The sequence below is a fragment of the Pleurodeles waltl genome, chromosome 3_1 (assembly GCF_031143425.1).
Source record: "Pleurodeles waltl isolate 20211129_DDA chromosome 3_1, aPleWal1.hap1.20221129, whole genome shotgun sequence".
Lineage (NCBI taxonomy): Eukaryota > Metazoa > Chordata > Amphibia > Caudata > Salamandridae > Pleurodeles > Pleurodeles waltl.
This window is the reverse complement of record NC_090440.1, coordinates 1,888,093,647-1,888,114,831: the sequence shown is the minus strand read 5'-3', so window position 1 is coordinate 1,888,114,831 and position 21,185 is coordinate 1,888,093,647. Positions and strand designations below refer to the sequence as shown.

Below are 21,185 nucleotides of genomic sequence, written 5' to 3'. Positions count from 1 at the left end.
CACCTTTCTTTGCTGTCGCCTAAATAACCAGTGCAGGCCAAGCAGCACTTCCATTTCTTATGGTGCATGAACCAAGCAAGGGTTGATTAAACTTAATTAGTTCCCGTCCACTGCTTGCACAGTCATTCAGGAACTATTTCTTCTTACAACCTCCCACTTCCCATGCCCATGCCTGTGCATAACGGGGACAAGGCAGACCCTTAGGCCACCCTGCAGAAGACACTGGCAGAATGTGATAGGAGGGTGCCTAGTTTCACCTGGGAAGGGCATCTTCCAATTTTAATCAGAACATGCAGTGTAAGACTAAAGATGTGGAAATGTAATGACGTTACTTGCTAATTTGCAGAGTTTCTCACATCATTACAAATAGTTATTGTGGTCTTTGTCTAAACTGCCTCAGGAAGATTAAAGCACATTAATGTTCAGGTCTGTCCCTTTTCCAAATAGGTAAACATTTCTTCTGACATAGATGGTTCCCGTGACACATAGGGGACAGAAACTATGCTGAAATCCACTGAAGGTGGAGCTGTGTCAAGGATCCATGATTTCCATCATCTTTGTCGGAAATGAAGGACCATATCCCAAGATTTGTCAGAATATAAAACATTTCCCAAACATTTTAGTTCTCTTTATAAGGTCAAATGTCTTGAATCTTGGGATGCCCTCTAGCAAGACACTTAGATGATATGTACTTAATATAAAATACCTTTCGGCATGGCTGTTCTAAATGTAAGGATGGGTCTCTAGAGGCAACTTTTTGTACACTGGGGGGGGTAAAAGGCACAATGTCAATTAAATTATGTTCCTGGGATTCTATGCAAGAGAAAAATATTATTTCGTTATTTGTTGGTGAATTATATTTTTTAATAGGATCTGGCGACTGTTTATAATTTTTTTCCTTCTTATGATGCTTTCGGACTTTGTATAGGTTTAAAATCGCTTTTGTATCAATATGTTTTAAAGTGGTAAAAATGGGATGTTACTGACAGAATGTGCTGCGTAATTTGATTAGTCTTGCTACATAACTTGTTCCTCCACTTCTGCATAATTCCAGTGTACCTCCATGTACCCACATTTTATTACTTTTGCTTGATTCTTGGATTCTCAGACAGTCGGCAAATGTATTTTTCCTTCAGGTTAATCAGGACATTCAGGTTAGTCAGACTTTTTGGTTCTTAGATTGCCCGAGCTCTACATCAGCTCTTATCAAAAGTTCCTCAGCAGCTGACACGTTTCACTCAGTGGCATATTGTGCTTTGCAGCCTTTTTGGGCTTTCAGTGTTTCACAGACAGTTCAAATACTTAATTTTATTTCTCCACAAATAAGTATTTAATGGTGGGAGAACATTGACTTGATCTGTAGTGGTGCATCAGTCTGTTCAAGTTAGTCTCAGCTGTGAGTGTCCAATTAATGTTTCATTTTTCCTACTTCTCAGTCAGCTTTAGAGATCTACTCGCCTTCGGTAGTGAAATGAATTGGGGCACGGCCAGAACTTGTAGGAATCTATTATTCAAAAATTTCGAGGTTTGCTGGCTCGGAAAGGAGCAGAACATACCGTGAGCTGAGTGTGGCAGGTGCCCAATTGCTGGATCCAAGCACCTGGTAGGTTTAGAGTTGCGTATGCATCTCTGGGACCATTCTGTAGAATATTTTAGTACAACTGTAACCCAAATTCAAAAACGGGTACTGGCATATTGCAAAAGTCAGTTCAGCCTTTTTTCTAAAGGTGTAAGGCAAAACACTAGTTAGTCTTGCCTCTCACCGTGTACTGGTGAAAACGTGATTTGAATTTAGAATGTTTGCACCATACATCATGCCATGAGTAGGAACAACTCCTACATTAAACCAGTCAGATGGAAGCCGTTTGTGCAGGTCACAGCAGTCTCGCCCTCTAAAGTTGCTCTGGTTGCAGGTAAATACCAGTGAAAAGTCTGTGGAAGATCTTCCCTTCTACGAATACCAAAGCACTTGGTTGGAATTTAAACCCACTTGCTTAAAACATTTTAAGAATATGGATTCATTTAATTTCAAAGTTGTTGCTCTGAAACCGAGAGCATTTCTTGATCTAGGCCCTCATTGCGAGTTTGGCGATCAGAAAACTCCGACCACCTGTCATACCGGCTGCCTCCTCCCCGGTCTTATTACAAAGTTTTGCCGGGCTGACCAACATGGGAACAGTGCTACGCTATTGGTCTCGACTTCCCTAAGGGAGCCGAGGCCAATACCATAGCACTACAGCACCCTCAGCATGCACTGGGCATTCTAACGGTGCTGGTCAGTGGGCCCCTGCACTGCCCATGGTATATGTTATATAGCCCCCTGTGACCCTGGCACTGGCTTTCCGCCAGCCTTTCCCCACCATGGAAAGGCTGGCGGAAAGCTGAGTCATACGTAGCACAGCAGCACTGAGTTTAGCGCAGCTGTGGCTGACCTTAACTCAGACCACCGTCTAATCATCAGGAACCACATTCCTGGCAGAGACAGCGGTCTTGAGGCGGTCGGACCACCAGGGTCGTAATGAGGCCCTTGGACTATAAGGCTTAGCAGTCTGCGTTGCTCTTTAATTTGAACATAAAATGATGTTGCATTTTCATTTAAATCAGAAGAAAGATCTTCATATTCCATTCTAGGGCATAAGAAATTACTGTTGGATAAAGTCATAATTTTGATGGGGGAATAACTGTAGTATTTTGTTCAATTCAGATTAAGATTGCAGGTATCAGTTGTATTGCGATAAGCTATTGGCACATTGTATTCTTTATTTTGAGTTGCAAGTTCAGCTACCTCTGTTCATCTGGGCTGAAAATGACTCTTGTAATAATATCCACATTTTGTGAGTCTTGGTGTTAGTTATATAGATAAAAGCTATGTTGGCCGGGCTGTGTTATTGCAGACATTGGCCAAGTCATTCTACTTGAGAATGTCTGGCTTTTGACTCAGGACTCAAGACGACGACTACCAACCTTAATTCACATTTGTATCTGGCGTTCTCTTTGTGTGGAGTCGGAAATCCCTGGCACTCCGCAGTATCCTTATGAGGGGGGCTAACCTTCAGCACAAAACTCCTAAAACTTAGAGGATTGTTTCTAACAGAGGTTCCATAGACATAGCGTGTTATTCTATAAACTGGAAACTTTTAAGGTTTACATTCAACATCCAAGATAAAAGCGTGTCCCATCTCGAAGATTATATATTATTGCATCTCCCCTTTCCATCTTGTCATCCTCCATACTGCTCCCCTTATCTCACTGAGTAAAATACACTTTCTAATGGCATCAGGCCTGCAAATCACTTCACAGGTGACACTTATTCTCCAGGACTACTACTTTGATTCTCTGAGTTCAGCGCAATAATAGACGGAAGTGTCTGGAACTCTCAAAACCACTTCTTTTCATTTTTTTGCTTTTTATTGACATAGGTACATCATGAAAACCAGAAAGAATTACTGTATCAAGATGGATTTTCCAAATAGTATATACTAACAGTTATCCTGATGACTTTTCTATTCAAATAGTATTAAGATAGATTCCTAATAATGCTGTGTTGGGATTGATCTTGAATTGTGTCTGTTTTTTTTTTGTTTGTTGGAAAAGTGATTGAATTCGAAGCCTTAGCGGGAGGACATACTTACAGTTCCATAGTATCTGGTGCAGATCCTTATCTGAATTGCAATTCCAGCAAAGGTTGGATCCTCTAAGCCCCAAATAATGAAGTTTTTCTGGAGTCCACCAAGCATTGTGTATTATCCATAGTCTAGTTTCAGGGAGTGCTGGTGTAATTTTGCCTTTTAAGGTTGACATCCAAATGTCTTCCCATGAGGATGTAGGTATAGGGTGCTTTGGTGGTTTTTCCAAAAGGCTAATTATTAACAGTTAATGTGTGGTCTAAGTGGGGTCAAAGGCCATGTGACTCAACCGAGTAATTTTTGTTGGAGAGAGGTAAGTCTGGGCTGTAAGCTCTACCTATTTTTTTTAGATGCGCATTCCAGTTTTTAGAATTTGTACACATTGAGGTCGGTGAGATTGTTTATTTTGTAGTTCACAAAAGGTTTTAGGAATATCTTTGAGGTCTAAGTGTTCAAACACGTTGTTGCCTTTTTGGGCCCAGTTTTTCCTGAATATTGTGAACATTTCAGTCTTTAGAGTTGTGTCATGCCATTGCAAGGTTTTATCAGTTAGATAGGTGTGAGTTCATCTTTTTATCAAGGGAGTGAAGTGTCTCTATGGTGTTGAAGATTGTGTTTGATGGAGGAAAGATTTTCTATTGGGAGCCAAAGTGGTTTTAGTGCATGTTTGCTTTGTTAACCACCAAAAATTCTGACAGAATAAAAAAAAAAAGCCTTTAGCTATCTAGAAAAGGCTTATTCTTTATTGTTTTCTTTGTTTCTCATTAGTTTAAGCTTATTCAGTGAAATTCTGGCTTTTTTTCCCTTAAAAATTCTGAGGGGAGTTTATCAACGGACCTATTGAATTTTGGTCAGGGTAGTACTGGAAGCATGCCGTTGGTAAAGTTTATAAGGGTGTTATCATCATTTTTAGGTCGCAGCATACCAGGCAGCACAGCCTTCTGGTTTACTAAAGCTATCTTGGGGACTTTCAGAAAGCTACACTCTAGTCTGCATCTCTCCACCCTATACCACTCCACTGCACTCTGTGCGATTCCTCTCTATGCCACTGCACTCTATGCCACTTCAAGCTATGCCTCTCTACTCCACCCTGTACCACTCGATTCTATGCCAATGCACTCTTCGTCACTCTACTCTACACCACTGCACTCCACCACTGAACTCTACACCACTCCAGTCTAGGCCACACCAATCTCCTCAGCACAGCTCCACTCTATGCCACTGTACTCAATGCCAATGCACGCAATGCCAAAGCACTGTACTCTGTAACACTCAACTCTGTGCCCCTGCCCTCTAAGCCAATCCACTGTACACCACTGTAATCTACTTTGCACCACTACACTCCATGCTACAGCCTTCCAGACCACTTTACTCTGTCTTTATACTCTATGCCAATCTATGCAACTGCACTCTACCCTACCCTACACCACTCCACTCTACTTCACTCTACTCTGAAACAATCTACTCTATGCCACTGCACTCAACACCACCCACTCTTAACCACTACACTCTACAGAACTGAACTCTGTCACTGCACTCTACACCACTGCACCCTTTTTTGCATCACTGTCCTCTATGCCACTGCTCTCTATGCCATTGCACTCTATGGTACTATACTATACTCTACTCTGCACCACTCTATGCTACTCTACTCTGCACCACTCTACGCCACTGTACAGTATACCACTGCACTCTACTCTGCATCACTGTACTCTATGCCACTGCTCTCTATGCTACTATACTCTACTCTACACAGTTGCACTCTGGTACTCTACTATGTAACACTGCTCTCTCTGAAACTGAACTCTACACCACTCTACTCCACTTTACCCTATGCCACTCCACTCTATGCCATTGCACTCTACGCCATCAATTCTTAACCACTGCATTCTACGCCAATGCACGCTACACAACTGCACTTTGTCACTGCAATCTATGCTACTGCACTCTGTGCATCACTGCTCTCTATGCCATTGAACTTTATGCCACTCTGCTCTGCACTACCACACTCTACGTATCTGCACTCTATGGCACCATCCTTTACGCTATACTACTCTCCTCTGCATCCCTCTATGCCACTGCACTCTATGCCACTCCACTCTGCACCACTGCAATCAGTGCCACATGACTCTACTCTGCGCCACTGCTCTCTGCATCATTTCAACTCTGTGCCACTTCACTCTCTGCCACTCTAAGCTATGCCACTGCACTCTACTCTACTGCCCCAATCTACTCTGCCCCACTCCACTGTACTACACACCACTTTAATCTGTGATAATTGCATTCTACGATGCTGCACTGCATGCCACTGAATTCAGTGCCACTGCACTCTCCGCAATGCTCTCTGCCAGTGCACTCTACATCAGTCCACCCAGTGGCACTCCAGTGTATGCCACTCTATGAGACTCCACACTATGCCACTCCAATACACAACACTCTTTGCCATTCCACTTTACAACACTCCACACTACTCTCCTCCAGGCCACTAATGTTTAGCCCTGCTGAACAGCAGCCGTACTGGTGAACAACATGGCTAAAACAAATTGGAAAAGCCAATAGCTCTTGCTTAGGTGAGACCTTTATTTTTGCCAATGCTTGTTATAGTTTCTTTTCTTCCCCAGCAGGTTATGAATTTTGGTGACCAATTTGTCAGTATAACTTTGATTTTGGAAAGTGTTTTGCACTGATTTAGCAGTATAGTTTAATTTACGTCTTTACCAAATCAAATTTCTAAGTACTTAAAAGCAATGTTGTACCACTTTAATCCTAAGTTTTGAGTCTCGAGAGGGGAGAAGTGAATATTTAAAGGGACATCCCTGGCTTTATCCTCATTAAGATACTGCAGCATATGTAGAGATCTCTTACATCATGATTGGTAATGCTGAGTCAGTGCCTTGTGAAAACAGTAATACATTGTCAGCATAGGTAGCTATTTTTGTGTGCCCAGTCTGAAGGGTATACCTTGAATGTGAGCTTTCTACCTTACTGTGAGTAAAAGTTATATAGTTAAAAGCAACAGAAGTGATGGTGGGGCAGCCTTGTCTTATGCCTCGCTTTAGTTCAAGTTAAAGTTACTTTAGTCTTTAAGTAGGGGGCAAGGGTCATCCTATCAGAGTACCCCCCAGATCAGACTTTTTGAAAACTGCCTTTAAAAATGTCTGATAAATACCAAAGGCTTTTTCAGCGTCCAAAGACCTGAGACTCTCAGTGATTACAGAGCTTTAGGTTTTTTGAAGTTATGGCATAATGAACTTACGTTTTTGCTCCTAAATCTTCCTTTTAGGAAGCCAAGTTGAGCTGGGAGTATGATCTGGTTGAGGACCCGCTGTAGGCATTGGCATGTTTTTTAACATACATCTTGCAGCTTTTGTATTAAACAGTATACTTGAGTTTCTGTAATGGAACCTGAAAACATATTTTTTTCATTGGTCTTGAAGTTATGGGGCTGGAAACTGAAAACTTTTCATTGTATTAGAAGGTAAATCCCATGCACTTTTTCTAAATTATTTCTTTAAATCAAAACAGACCATCTGCAGTGCCTGGCCGGCAGTGCTCTCAGGCACTGTCTGGCGCACATCACATTATTCAAGCTACTTACAATGCTCCAAACATGCGAGTCACCCGGGGGTGGGTGTGGTATACCAGAGCATGCTGTAGTCTTAGGCCGTTACTAAGGCTGCGACTCTCATGGCGTGTGTACTTGATCATTCCGTGTTACTCTATAGGGTTCTGGCAGAGTTCCACATTCCCTTGGACCAAACAACGCTTCTTCTTTTTAGACTTTGGCATCAGAAGTGAACGAGGCTGGTCCGCTTTGTTGAGGAGACAGCTGTGGAGACTGCAGCCCAAACATCGCAGAGCTGCTTTTTTTTTTTGTACATCATGTACAGTCTAACTGGATACGTCATCGCCATGTGGCTTCATTTCAAACATGATCTACTCCTGTTTGAATAAAACAATTATTCCGTGCGTGGGAGGGACGGGAGCTTTTTCCACAGCATTGAGTACATTTGTGAACATTTCCAGTAGTGGACGTGGCAGAGAGGCTTTAACCCGTTTTCTCACAACCACAGAGCCTGAAACTGTGACTGTACCGTACATAATTGGTGTTTTGATAAGGTGGTGTGATTTGATCAGAATTTATGTCCTGCAGCGGTTTTAGTAGCTATTTGTTTCGAGGTACACTGGAGCAGTCGATGCAGCCCATCGCATTGATGCTGCTGATGAAGACATCCTGTAGGGTTCAGGTGTGCGCTGTGGTGGGTTCATAGCTTTTCGTTTTTTTTTTAGGTTGATAAACTGATTGTTATTGAGTTGAGCAAAAGTAACACAATCTGTTTAGAGTTTCAAAACTGTATGACTGACACGCGAGGCGCTACATAGAAACAACCGGTTGTTGCAACAGTTCTTGGATTGCAATGGTAGATGCTACTTGACAACACTGAGCTTAACACGAGTGCTGAGACACTGTATGTGTGAGTTTACATTGATTGCTGGATGGATGAGGCCCCACAAATCCCTGGGGAAAAGGATGTGGAGGTTCAGGCAGGGCTCTCTGTGTCTGGATCCAGGTACTGCTGTGTGCATCAGATGGTGGTTTGTCAAGGCCAGAGGCATTACCATAGTAGTCTCTGCGGGATACTGCAGATTGGTTTTGAGAATCAACTCATCTGGCCCATAGCACTTCACAGCACATCATGGATGTGATCTTCATAATCCAGCTATGTTGTAAAATTTGTAAAATTTCAGAACTGACATATGCACGCCCCACTCATACCCCCAGTCATACCAAGTCCAGAGTTTGCAGTGGTCTGCTTTTTCATTTTGGCATTTAAGTCACGGAATCTAGAAAAGGACGAAGCAGCAATGCTGGTCATCTCTTTTCCACCAGGTGGGAAGAAAGTAGATTTTACTTGGGATTCAGTCTCACTCCTGTTTCTCTATTTTGGAAACTGGAAATGTAATAAGTTATTCTCTGTAGATCAAGCCCTCCTCTGTCTGAATCCTTCAAAGACAGACCTATTGAACTAATTTTTACCACTAGGAACAGATAATATAGGAAAACACTAATTAAGAGGTTTGAAATAGCAATTTTCTAGAATATGAGGAAAGAAAAATTGAGGAGTTGAGGAAATAAACAGAAAAACATGCAAGGTTAGCTAGAAAAGAAATTTGAGTTCTTGGAGGTGGCATTTTTCGGACGTTCATGGGACCATTGTTATATTTAGCTCTGCTTTGATGACTGTTCTGAAATCCACTGAGTTAGTGGTGTGCTTGGTGGTGTGTTGTGAATTCAGTGGAATCCCATTCATTATAAGGTAACATTTCTGTCTTTTGTTCTGTGAGTGACTGTCTAAGAGGTCTCAAGACGTTGTATCACATTAATCACTTACCACAGCCTGACCCACTAGTCTACGTACTGGTCCTCCATGAGTTCTAGCGACTCTTCACAGGAATGTGGTGTATGTGTTTTTGGGGCATGTAAAAAACACCCCTTTACAAAATTGTACGTTGTTTGCATATAGTTGATGCATAATTCTTGTTATAATTTGCATGGACGTTTTGTTAATTAGCAAGTGCAAATTTGAACGTGTTTAAGAAATAGCACACAACAATCTACTTCCTTCTGGCGTTGCAATGGTCACCCCCAATGAACTGGACGGAATCTCCTCCATAGACTGTACGATGTTCTTTTAGTGGTGGCCTCTTTTTTCGTCCTTGCTGAAAGTGTCTGCATCGATGCTGTCCTTTTATGACTCGTGCCCCAGATGACATGGGGACCAGGACATATCTCTCTATGATGATTGTTTACATCTAATTCAATTGTTTATTGTTAACTTCCTTGCCTCAAGTGTTGATAACACCTCCACCCTCACACCTCTGATTTCCTCTTTCTATCTCCCTCTGAGCTTTTTATGTACTGTGCGTGCAAGAAGCTAGCCTTGCCCAAGCAGCTTCATGAACTCTCCTAGATGTGGCATGAGGAAGGCACCTCTGAATGCTTAGCACAGGGGCTGGTGGAAATGAATGGGGATATTTCAAAAGTTGGTTAAATGCAAGTGCAGAAGGTTCCCCCTTTCAAGCCAAGGAGCTGGGCAGAGTTTAGCCTTCTGATGGCAACTTCTTTCAGCTACTCTCCAATTCATCCTTATTTTCTCAAATTTAACTAATTCAAACTTGTCAGATTAGGGTGGTCCTCCCGCAAAATACTATTGGCCTGCAAGCTGTGCCGAAACCCACACTTTACTTCTTCTTTTGCATGCCAAGATCCAACCAAATTGCTTGGCTGGCCTTGGGTCCGCATGATCTGCTTGTTGGACAGAGAGAGATTTCCTCTTCTCTGTATGTAACTTCACAAGCCTGTGTCTGGCCACAAAAATCCGTTATATGTTTCACGTTCTTTTTAAAAGAATTTGCCTAGCTTTTTACTTAGTTTACTTGGATTCCAATATATAAATGACTAGATTGAAGCATATAGAAACGAAAAGCATGGTAAATATTTATCAGTGCCACACTCATACCATTCTATTTCTGTCGTGTGAAAAAATAGCCTTACCAACATATTATACTATTTGTAGATGGATCATGTTTTATGTGAATTTTGGGAAATGTGAACTGGTTGGAAACATTTTTTGTGTGCGCTTTCCTTACAGAGATTCTGTGCTCATGCTATGTCTCATATAAATGTTTTATAAGAAAACATTAATATGAAAAGTGCATTTTTTTCATTGTATTGTTTCGATGTTTTTGATGTTATTAGTTTATTCTTGAAGTCACTATATCTTTCCCTATGGTTACTTCAGAGAGCTAGAAAGATATTTTGAAGAGTGCAACGTTGTCGCAGGGAGTTTAAGTCCAGATTGATGGGTGATTAACCAGGTCTGAAATTCTTCTAGTCAGACCTGTTCTCTGGGGAGTTCAGTTAAAGACCATTCTAAATAGTTTGTTTTTCAAATGTTTCCTGAACTTCATGTAGTTTGGATCTTAGATTCAGGCTCAGGGCTTTGTGGAACCGAAGTGCTTGTATGCCCATCGACCCTCCTGTGTGTTTCATCTTCTCGAGTAATCGTTGTGTGATCTGGTAGGCAGACATGGAGCGAAGACTCTTGTTAAGGCGTGCTGAAGGGCCAGTTTGTTTAGTAACACCAGCCCTTCTCCCAGTATCCTTTTTCGACAATGCACAGGGCCTTTGGTCCTGGCATCCATATGGAGCTTGGCATGCTTTAAGAGTGGGTTCTCCCCAATTTCCTAGTCCTCTTCTCTGTTAGTCATTGACGTCTAGAAGGCTTGTAGAAGCAAACACTTTTCATACAGAGATTAGAGAAATTTATGTACTTCACTTCCAAGAACCTGAAACTGCTTGACCATGCTTGCTGGAAGCCACGCCCACCAGGTAGGTCATTGCTATATTACCAAAGATGTTAGGCTGGAGGCCAGGTACAGAGGCATAACTGCAGATCAAAAGAGGTTCCTTCTTGTCTCTTTTTCCTCAACATCTATTAATTAACCCTTTGTCACTTCTCGAAAAATTAATCTCCAAAATCAAACATTCAGGGCCTGATTACGACCTTGGCGGAGGGGATTATTCCATCACAAACGTGACGGATATCCCACCCACCGTATTACAAGTTCTATTATAGCCGTTGTAACTTGTAATACAGCGAACAGGATATCCATCACGATTGTGACAGAGTAATGCCCTCTGCCAAGGTCGTAATCAGGCCCTAAGTCTCCAAGTTACCTCCACTTATGAAGGAGGTATGACTTAGCAAGTGTCTGCCTGTACTTTAGGCGCAGCACTGCTTCTTGAAGGTAGTTTTTTTTTTTGCAGGTTTTTCAATCCCCTCTATTAGCAGAATTAAAGCTGAAAAGGATTACAACCATGGAAGTGTGTGGCCTGAGTAGTACAATCTAGGAGTATTAGCAGTCTATTTCTTGCTGTGCCCTATAATGTCTTTTAAGCATTATAGGTCAGTCCAGCATTGAGGCTACAGTGCCTAGTTGGATGAAAGCATACTCAGCTGCAACGTGCATCACAGAAGACAATCTTACGTCAGGGGTGTGACAAAGGCCCCCACAGCCCCTGGTGTATGGGGGGGCCTCCGAGCTCCACGGGACCCACCTCAGCACAGCAGCACAGCACACTGTGCACAGGTGGCAGGCCCCAGACTAGGTCGGGGGGGGGTGAAGCCCCCTACAGGTACTTTGCAGGGGGGCACTTTAAGTTTTGTTATGCCACTATCTTACATCATCTAAACCTACAAGTCAGGGCCGTGACAGAATGATAGGCATCCCTGCCAGCCCTTCTTGCAACCTGTCCATGTGCCTTTCCCTCTCCCCAGTAACTACCTGCATACATGCCAGACCAAACTTCTCCAACCAGTAGCTCGTGAGCTACTGGTAGCTCTCCAGGTACATGTAAGTAGCTCTCTTGAGTGCAGTCCAGTGTACTAAATTAAACACTTTTGCTTGTCTGAATGAATATGTCTATCACCATTGAAAAGTATGTATTCAAGACAAAAATGTGTGTATCTTTGGAATTCCTAAGCTGATGTTTGGTGAAGACAAGTAGTGGGATTTGAAAAATATATTGTATTTCAGTGAGAAATCATTTGGTGTTGGTGAGACATATTACTAATATTATTACCTTGGTGCCAGGAATGGTGTTGCTATGACTGTTAGCTATTACCCATGTAAAGGCATTCAAAATGGACAAATTCTTTTTTAGGTTGAGTGTGCAAGCGCTTTTACCTTTAGTAAGTAATGTGGGCTTTTAACCACGCCCACCTCACACCCATAACGTTCACTTGTTTGTGGGCTTGCCTTTCAAAAATTCTTTGTAATCATTGGTAAATGATTCATGTTTGTCCCTGTTTGGGGATGTTTTGTTACTGCTTTGCAGACTGAGTCTGTTGTATGGATAATTGCACGATTGCCTATATGTTTGACTATGAGCGAACTTCTTTTTCCTTTTGTGTCTCTCCTTCGCGGGTATGCTCATGGCGGCCATCGTGCTTTGATTCGGCTCGCTTGTGTCAACTATTTTACTTTTCATTTTCAATTTATGTGGCAAGAAAAGTCCAGTTAGGAATTTACAATGGCAATAGCTCTAACTCGAGCAAATGTGTGACCCATTGCATTGAAAATGCTTGTTTATGTAACTGCTGGCAACCCTGTCCGATACACTGAGCTGATAACTGATGCAAACAAGATACTAATAATATTAGTAGCTTGTGATGATTTTCATTCAGCATAAGTAGTTCTTACTATAAAAAAGGTTGGAGACACCTGTGCCAAATTGTCATTATGGCCGGGGGTGGGGGGGCGCTCTAAAAACACTTGCACTGGAGATGCCTTTAATCATATACTGAATTCCCCTTCCTCACAGAGAGTCCACCCCGCCTGTGAAGCACAACAACAAAAAATCACTGTCCAAACATCCGATGTGCTTTAAGATTCAACACTTTGCTCCTACACACACACACTACACTAGGGAAATTACTCTTATGGGGGATACCCTGATTTCTGCTTTTGGAGCGCAGTAAGAGTAGCAGCATAGTGTACTTATTCTGAAATAACTAATCTCTCTCTCTCCCTCCCCCTCTCTCTCTCCATTCCCACTGCCTCTTCTTCTCTCCCCACCCCCTCCCTCCCTTTCTCGCTCCTACTTCAAGTGGCCAGTGCCACGGGCTTCACCAATAAAATATTTCTGTATTTGTGGGAAATATATTACGAGGTCCCTTGCCTGCCCTGAACACAGTTTCCAGCCCTGACCTTTACATTCATTGTGTTTTAACCTTGATGTCTGCCCCCACAACTTTTTAACATCTGTTACTGATTTTTTTACCCATCACACCTGCAGCAAGGCAACTGCATGCGTTTATTTTCAATGGTCTGAAAGGGGTAATGGCGTTGATCGGTGACACCCATCACCTTGAAAATACTTTTCTAATACCTCCTGCTACAGCAAGCATTGACAAAGTCAGTAGTTTTGCCTTTTGTCTAGTGACATATTTTTTATCAAGCTTAAATAACACAATGTATAATGGCAGCAGAGGCGTCTCCCTTTAACACCTTACACGTGTACAGCACAAGCAACAGTGGCATTGCAAGATTTCTCCAGGGGCCTAGCTACCATTGGTGCAACAGGTGCAGTGGCACTTAGGCCTAGGGTCTTTATGGACCTATTGAATCCTAATAATTGCTATATTGTACCTCTACAAGAGCAGTCAAAGGGGGCACTTTCCTGGCATGCACCAAGGCCCATGGCATCTTTGCTATGCTACTTTTTAGGTTGAGAATAGCAGCGTGCATGCGCTGCTTTTCCGATGTGTTGGTATGTACCTGGGCTTTTAAGAACGCCCATCACTACCACTCATTTGTGGGCTTGCCCTTCAAAAATCCTTTGATGATATTGGTAAATGGCTTACGTTTGTCCCTCCTTGGGGGGGGGGGGGTTTGTTACCACCTTGGCCATCGCTCCTGTTACATGGCTAATTGCACTTTTGCTGACAAGTTTGACTGCAAGCAAACTTCTTTTTCCTTTTGTGTGTCTCTTCACACTGATGCTTATGGCGGCCGTGTCACTGTGAATCGGCTCGCTTATGTGAAACAGTTTTACTTTTAATTTTCAGTTTATGTGGCAAGAAAAGTCCGGTTAGGAGTTTACACCTCTAGTAGCTCTAACTCGAGCAAACGCGAGACCCATTGCATTGCAAATGCTTGTTTCTTGATAGCTATAGTTCAAATACCTCACCGCCAGCAGCAGTTCAGGCTTCCCTCGACTGGGACAGCTACAGCACTGCCGAGATGCAGCATATAGTGCAGACGCAAATGTTTCTCTAACATGTGCAGCACGGGTGCTGTGTGGAAATCAGCAGTGCAATCTTCACTCATATGCACACCACATAGCTGTGATGCAAACTTCAGTGACATAAAAAAGTTGCAGCACTCATACAAATGATGGTACCAAGCCCCCATCTTCTTCAATAGATGTACAGCACAATCAGCGGCAACACAGGACTTTGTCTCACACAGAAGGGTGCAGCACTGATCCAAGCAATGCAGGTGTGCTGCACACACAGAGAACAGATGTGACACACACACGGGAACACAGAGGCTAATGTGAATGGAGGACGAGATCTAGCATTTTTGTGTTTTACTATTGCTATGGAAGTGGGGGTCAGACTGATTTGCATGATTGGTACCCCTCGTAAGGTAAACAAGTTATTATTACAAAGTTACAATTTATAAGTGCAAAGTTCAGTTCATCCTCACGTCTATGAATGCTTGCATCCCTACCTTAGAGAGTACAAGTACAGCGCATAGCGCAACATGCACACACTCAGACACACACACACACACACTGCAGCATCACGACCCTCACACACTGCAGAGATGCAGCCAAGATTCCCTCATGCACACACTAAATACATCGTAGGCATTAGCGGAGCAAGCTTCCTTCACATGCCATAAATAGCTCCTGCATAGCCCACCTCTTTTCCTCCCCCCAACACAGAGAGGCAGTGACTTGCTATGGAGTTCACAGTGTGGTAAATCGAGGCAGCCACCGCAATACCTCGCCCTAGATATACAGTGTATACCAGATAGAATTGTGAGGCAGCAGGGGTTTTTAACAGCTACGTCTCCACTTCGAAGCACTACAGTGCAATAAAAAGGAAGGTACCTCAATAAATATTTAGTACAACTGCGAAAATGGGCACAGCTGTCACACATAGATTGCAGGTCTGGTTTGAAATCTAGTGTATACTTCTTGAAGTTTGGCTAAGCCATCTCGCTTTCCTTTCAGGAGCCCGGGGGATGGGTGAAGGTTCACCACTTGGAGTATACAGATGGGGGCATCCTGGACCCAGACGACGTGCTGGCAGACCTGGTGGAGGACAAGGACAAGGTACTGTGCTCCGAGGACCAGTCTCAGTTGATGCTGCGCTAGCCTCGATGATGCTCCTGTCTAAGATGTGCTTTATTCCTAATGCATTTATACACTACACTAAAGCAGCAGTTTTCTCTAAACGCTACCCAACTTTGCGAGCAAAGTAGAGTCAAGTTTCCTTATGTTTGTGTTCGGTTTCCAAAAACAATACAATACAGCACAGCACAGTGGTCGTTTTTAAGTGTCTGCAGTTCAGCCTCTGCTCTCGCAGACTCCCGCCTTTGAGAGTTGTGTGTTTTTCACCAGCTGGCTCCCGACAAGCAGTGCAAACTGCTTACAGACGAGGAAAGGCCCTGAGGAGATTCGAGAAGTAGGAGGTCTAGGAACAAACCAACATGTATTGATCAATTAGTTTACTTGAGATAATTGTTTAAAACTGGCCCTGTTTAGACATTGGAGAGCTTTGTGATACTTTCAATGATAACTTATTTTAAGCTTGTTTATAAAACTGTAGAGACAGTGTCTACTGCAAATGTAATTGATCAGACCTCCCATGATAGGGCTGCATTACAATTCGATTTGAGTCTCAACTGTACAGGGTCCAAACATATCCAATTATTTGCCAGTGATTCCGAAATACAGTCGGCTAAGCTACATAGTTACGGTGTATAGTTGGCACATATATTTTACTATGTCATGGATTTTCATTCAGGGCCTGCAAAATATAATATTTTTGGACATATGAAACAACAAGCTGTTCTTCTGGTAACAGACCAAGTAGGTATCTGAACTTGCACAATCGGTGAATGTGAGACAGAATTATATGCTGCTTTCACCTTTGAAGGTACTGATTGAAGGGTAGATTTATTTTCAAATACACCTGCTACACATAATGCTATCCATGTTAGATATGTAGCCATTCTCTTAACACCAAGAAATACAAATATTAAACATAATGATATCTACAATGATAACTATGTCAGACGTGCAGCTATTCACTTAAAACAGTGACAAATATAAATATTAGACATAACATCTGTCAGATATGTAGCAATTCTCTTAATAGCATTAACAAGTATGTCTAACACATAATAATAGCTACAATGATAGCTATGTCAGGTAGGCAGCTGTTCTCTTAAAAACATTGACAAATATCATGTGCAATAGCTATTTCTATGTCCGATGTGTAGCTATTCTCTAAATATCGCCAACAAATATAAATATTATTACACATAAAGATAGCTATCGTGATAGCTATGATAAATATGTTGCTCTGCTCGTAAACGCATTAGCAAATATAGATATTACGCATAATGTTAGCTATGTCAGATGGTGCAAACTGTGGACTTAGCACATTTCATAGAAATGTTACCACTTGGTCATATTAAACTTGGGTTCCTTTCCCATATGTAGGTTCTATAGGATAACTTCACTGTGTTGTGAGCAAGTATGTATCCAACGAGTACACCAGCCCTTGTGGAAAGGCAGGACAATATACATTGTTAGGTTATCTAAATAGTACATTTCTTTGATTGAAATATGCTTGTATACTCTTGATGGCAAACATGAGTACAGGTCATGTCATGGACGTGTATCTGTATGTAAATGTATGATTCTCTCCATGGTCTCTTGCAGCATCCTTGTAAATAGTGTGCAAAGCTGCACCTTTGGCAGTTGGCGTCCTGTGCAGCTACTGAGGTTGCCAGACGTTTCTGGTAAAATATATAACTGAGAGAAATGTTTTGAGCTGTGTGTAAGAACTGTGGCTACTATTTCGTTTGGCAATAAAGTGTTTCAGATTTTTAAAGTAATTTATTGAGAGGAAAGGATAAATTTAGAGTAAACGTGTCCAGTCTACAACCAGGAGGGCACGATCCATGCCAGATGCTCAGGATAATATGTGACAACTTTAATGATCTCTACTTAGATTAAGTGTATGTACGTTTATTTTGTGATATCCTACAAACCTGGCAGTGATTCAGCCCTCATTGACCTTTGTTGGACACCCTTGAATTAGAGTTTACTATTTTCAGAAAAAAGTTGTTTCCGTCAAAAGATGCTGATGATCGCAGAGAGGGTGAGGACTTCCTTACTGGGTCGCAGGTGAGGTTCAGCAGGCTCTTGAAGTCTAGATGGTGGGATCATGTTGAGCGATCGGCATAACTGTAATTTGTTCACATCACTGTGTGCTTAATCTTTTTATTAAAGTATTTTGGAAAGCACTGGTTGGCAAGTTGATCTCTTTATCCACATATATAATGCTGGATGATATTATATACTGGGCAAACTGTCACTGGAGTCAATACCATAAGGTGACAACCATAAAGACTCATTCTGCAATTGTGAGACTCATTAAAATGGTTTCATGCAGTACTAGGCAAGGGGTGTTTATTGGAAGAATCCCAGTAAAGTTTCCGAATCCCATGAATGCAAGTTTCTTTATTCTAACTTAGAACAGACTATGTCTTATGTGGCTGTGCATAAATCAATTTCAAGAATGCTATTTTTATCACACCCACCACGCCATAACGTAAAAAAGAAAAGTACGAATCAGAAAGAATGATTGTTGCCTTGATCTGCTTTCTGGGAAGCGCTTATGTAAGATAATTTTGTGGCATCCATTTCTCGAACATCACAAGGGATGCTGCATGCGGACCAGTGTCCTGTTCTCTACCTTCAATTGAACTACACGCCATCGCGTCAGAGAAGTGATAGTCCAACGCTATCATTCCTCACTCTCTGGGGTTCAGTTGAGAGACTGAAGATTACAGGGCATAGGATGAACTTGATGACAGAAGAAAGATAAATAAGATGCAATAGTGAGACAGTGGGCTCAGGTGGAAACTCCACTGAGATGTGAGCGTTTTTCACAATAGTCTTATTCAGGTCAAGCTTAGCTGTTCTTTTAACCAATGCAAGATACAGCTACTAGAATTTTATTATGTTATATGTAATTGCCAGAATCCAATGCAATTGGCATACCTTCTGTGGTTTAGCAGTTAGTGTCTTTGTTAATGCATAGTTAGTATTTTGGGCAAGGGTTTCTGGAGTAAATGTTAGTACCATCACTATTGATGCCGGCTTGATGCGTTACACATCTAATGGGCATGTTTAAGGTCTGAAGTTTGTGTTTAATTTATAGGCCTAGCATTCCAATAAATAATATTGAATGGAAGAGCTAAAACAACGACTTTACTTGCTGTCTTTGTAATCGCTTTTTTCGTGGTGTTGTCAAATGGCTCATTTTCAGCAATTTATTGATATTAATGAGAAAATGAAAATGTTTTATATGCATATGTATATTTTATTATGGGATAGATTAGAAAAATGTCAGATATTCTAATTTTATTGATTAACTGGTCTTGAAATCATAATCTATTGAGTAATGATTTTTGAAGGACTAACAAGTATTCACTGAATCCAGGTTTAGCACTTGTGGTATCCAGGTGTAATCACCTGACACGTGGATCCCCTGACATGTGGACATCTGCAAAGTCTACCGTACTGAAAAAGATGCAAAGAAAAAATGCCTTATAATGAAGTCTAGATCAATAAACCACGTACTATGGAAACGTCTGAAAAGGTGGATTATAGCTAAAAATATGAGGGATCATGAAATGCTCATTTGCCTGATGCCTCTGGAATGTTAACATGATATAAGTCTCCTGACCTGAAATCCCCTTTCTTGTGAACCTCCTGTCTTTCTTCTGTTTGTTTCCTAAGGCTCTAGGATTTGTTTTTCGAATTGTAATACAGGAAAACCTTAAGGACTTCATCCTCCAATCACATTTTTACTTTAGCCAGTTGAGTTGCTGCTGGATATGACAGCAAGCAAAAACTGTCTGTGACATCCGTCAACTAGGAAAGATCCTTGTTAGGATTATGAGTGGTCTAGACTGATTGGACTCTTGATTTGTCTGTGTGCTAAGTACGCAGTCTGTTGATTGGACGAAGTCCAAGTTGTAAGGGGCTCACCACTTAGAAGAATATCTGTGAGTTTTAGAGTCATTGCTGGAGTACCGCAAGCAGCTTCTAGCCAGGCTGCTCTCAAATATGCCTGTGTTGATAGAATTAGCCTCTTGGTTCTCTGATAAACAAAATCGTCTGTATTAGAAAACTCTAAAGGAACTCAACAAGCCAAAGATCTACTGGGGATTTTTCATGAATGTTTTGAATAGCCATCATAAAATTCAAGACTTGAGTGGATGCTGGACATATGCCAACAGGTGGTGATTGTCATGTCTGTTATATGGAGAGTTAATTTATGTTGATGCCACCCTAAACATAATGGGACAGACTTCTAACACTTTTGGCGAATGTCCAGCTCTGCTAGGCTAAAAAATAGGCCCTTATCCAGCAATTGAGAATACTTGATCCAACACAACTAAATTACTTCATATTTTAAGTCAACTGTAAATTTACACAGCTCGACTTTAGTTAATAGAAACTAGATTTTTGCAGAATTTCCCCAGCTCCATTTGTTTACATCCAAAGTATAAGGCTCCTTAAGCTAATTCCAATCAGGATTTATGCCGGTTAAACATTTGAAGTTAACAAAAACGGTACCTCATTTACTTATTCAAATATTTTTCCATCTTGTCTGTACTTCATACTGCATAAGCTTAATATTGTGTACTACTTGTTTTATTTTATTGATGATCAAAGAACTGTAAAATCTAGCTATGTATTTTTATCTAGCACTTAAGTTAAACACATTATTTTTTGTGAGGTATATTTTTCCTATTGGTGTGTTAAAAGGTTGAACTGAACTGAATTGTTTAACATATTTATTATCGATATCTTGAAGAAGAAATCTCTCTGTGTACTGAAGCAAACTTTAGTTTGGTGGGATTTTGGATCAGGCCCATAAACGACCTTACCAGTCCTCTCTCTGAGTCATTATGAATAAACTTTAGAAGATTCTGAAACAACTTTCTGGATCTTGCTTATAAGCATTATATAACGCTAATAGGAGTAGTTAGAATACTATTGCTCTAGTTCGAAAAGAGAGAGAGTACTATGTACCAGTTGTGATTATGGGGTTGTGAATGCCAAATTATCATCACACTAGTGGGTAAACAAAAGAGGAGTGTGCTAGTGCTGCCACAAGGGGAGATAAAGTATGTTGATGCTTGAGGGGCATGGAAATGAGAGCATACTAGTGTTAAATTAGAATACAGACAGGTCTGGGCACCAATGCAAGAGTGGAGAGAGAAATATTAGAAGTTGTAATGGGGATACTAACACTAAGGAGAAACTGTAAAATTGGAAACGGTTTGAAAACCAAAGAGCTCGTGTGGAAATTTTTGTTAATGAGGTTGCTAGGGTCAAGGAAGGCATTTGAGGGGTGCGAGTTTGTCGAAAGTGTGCCCCAATAATCATTTTAAATGCAGTCACATTATGAATTTAATAGTAGGACTACAATGGATGCCTTATAAAAGTGTAGAATGTTGCAACCAAGCAATCCATTCCCAAGAACCAAATTAACCCCCTGCCTGAAAAAATTATCTTACATGTAAAGCATCACCAGTTTCCGAATCTGCTTCTGTAAACATGGTCATTGGGATGTTGCCAACCTGGTCATGCTGTGTTAAAACTCTAGTCCATAGTCTGACTGTTAGTAGTGCTTTGTTGGCGCTAGAAGGTTTACCAGTGTGATGATGGCA

General features: G+C 41.5%; 1 protein-coding gene across 2 annotated transcripts in view; it reads left to right on the top strand.

Moving 5' to 3' along the window:
* PARD3B (par-3 family cell polarity regulator beta) overlaps positions 1 to 21,185 on the top strand; it is a 2,030,765-nt gene that overhangs the window by 361,707 nt on the left and 1,647,873 nt on the right. For both annotated transcript variants that reach the window (XM_069225990.1, XM_069225989.1), the window contains one exon: positions 15,436 to 15,537. In XM_069225990.1, the coding sequence (XP_069082091.1) occupies positions 15,436 to 15,537 (102 nt within the window). The remainder of the gene's footprint in view (positions 1 to 15,435; positions 15,538 to 21,185) is intronic.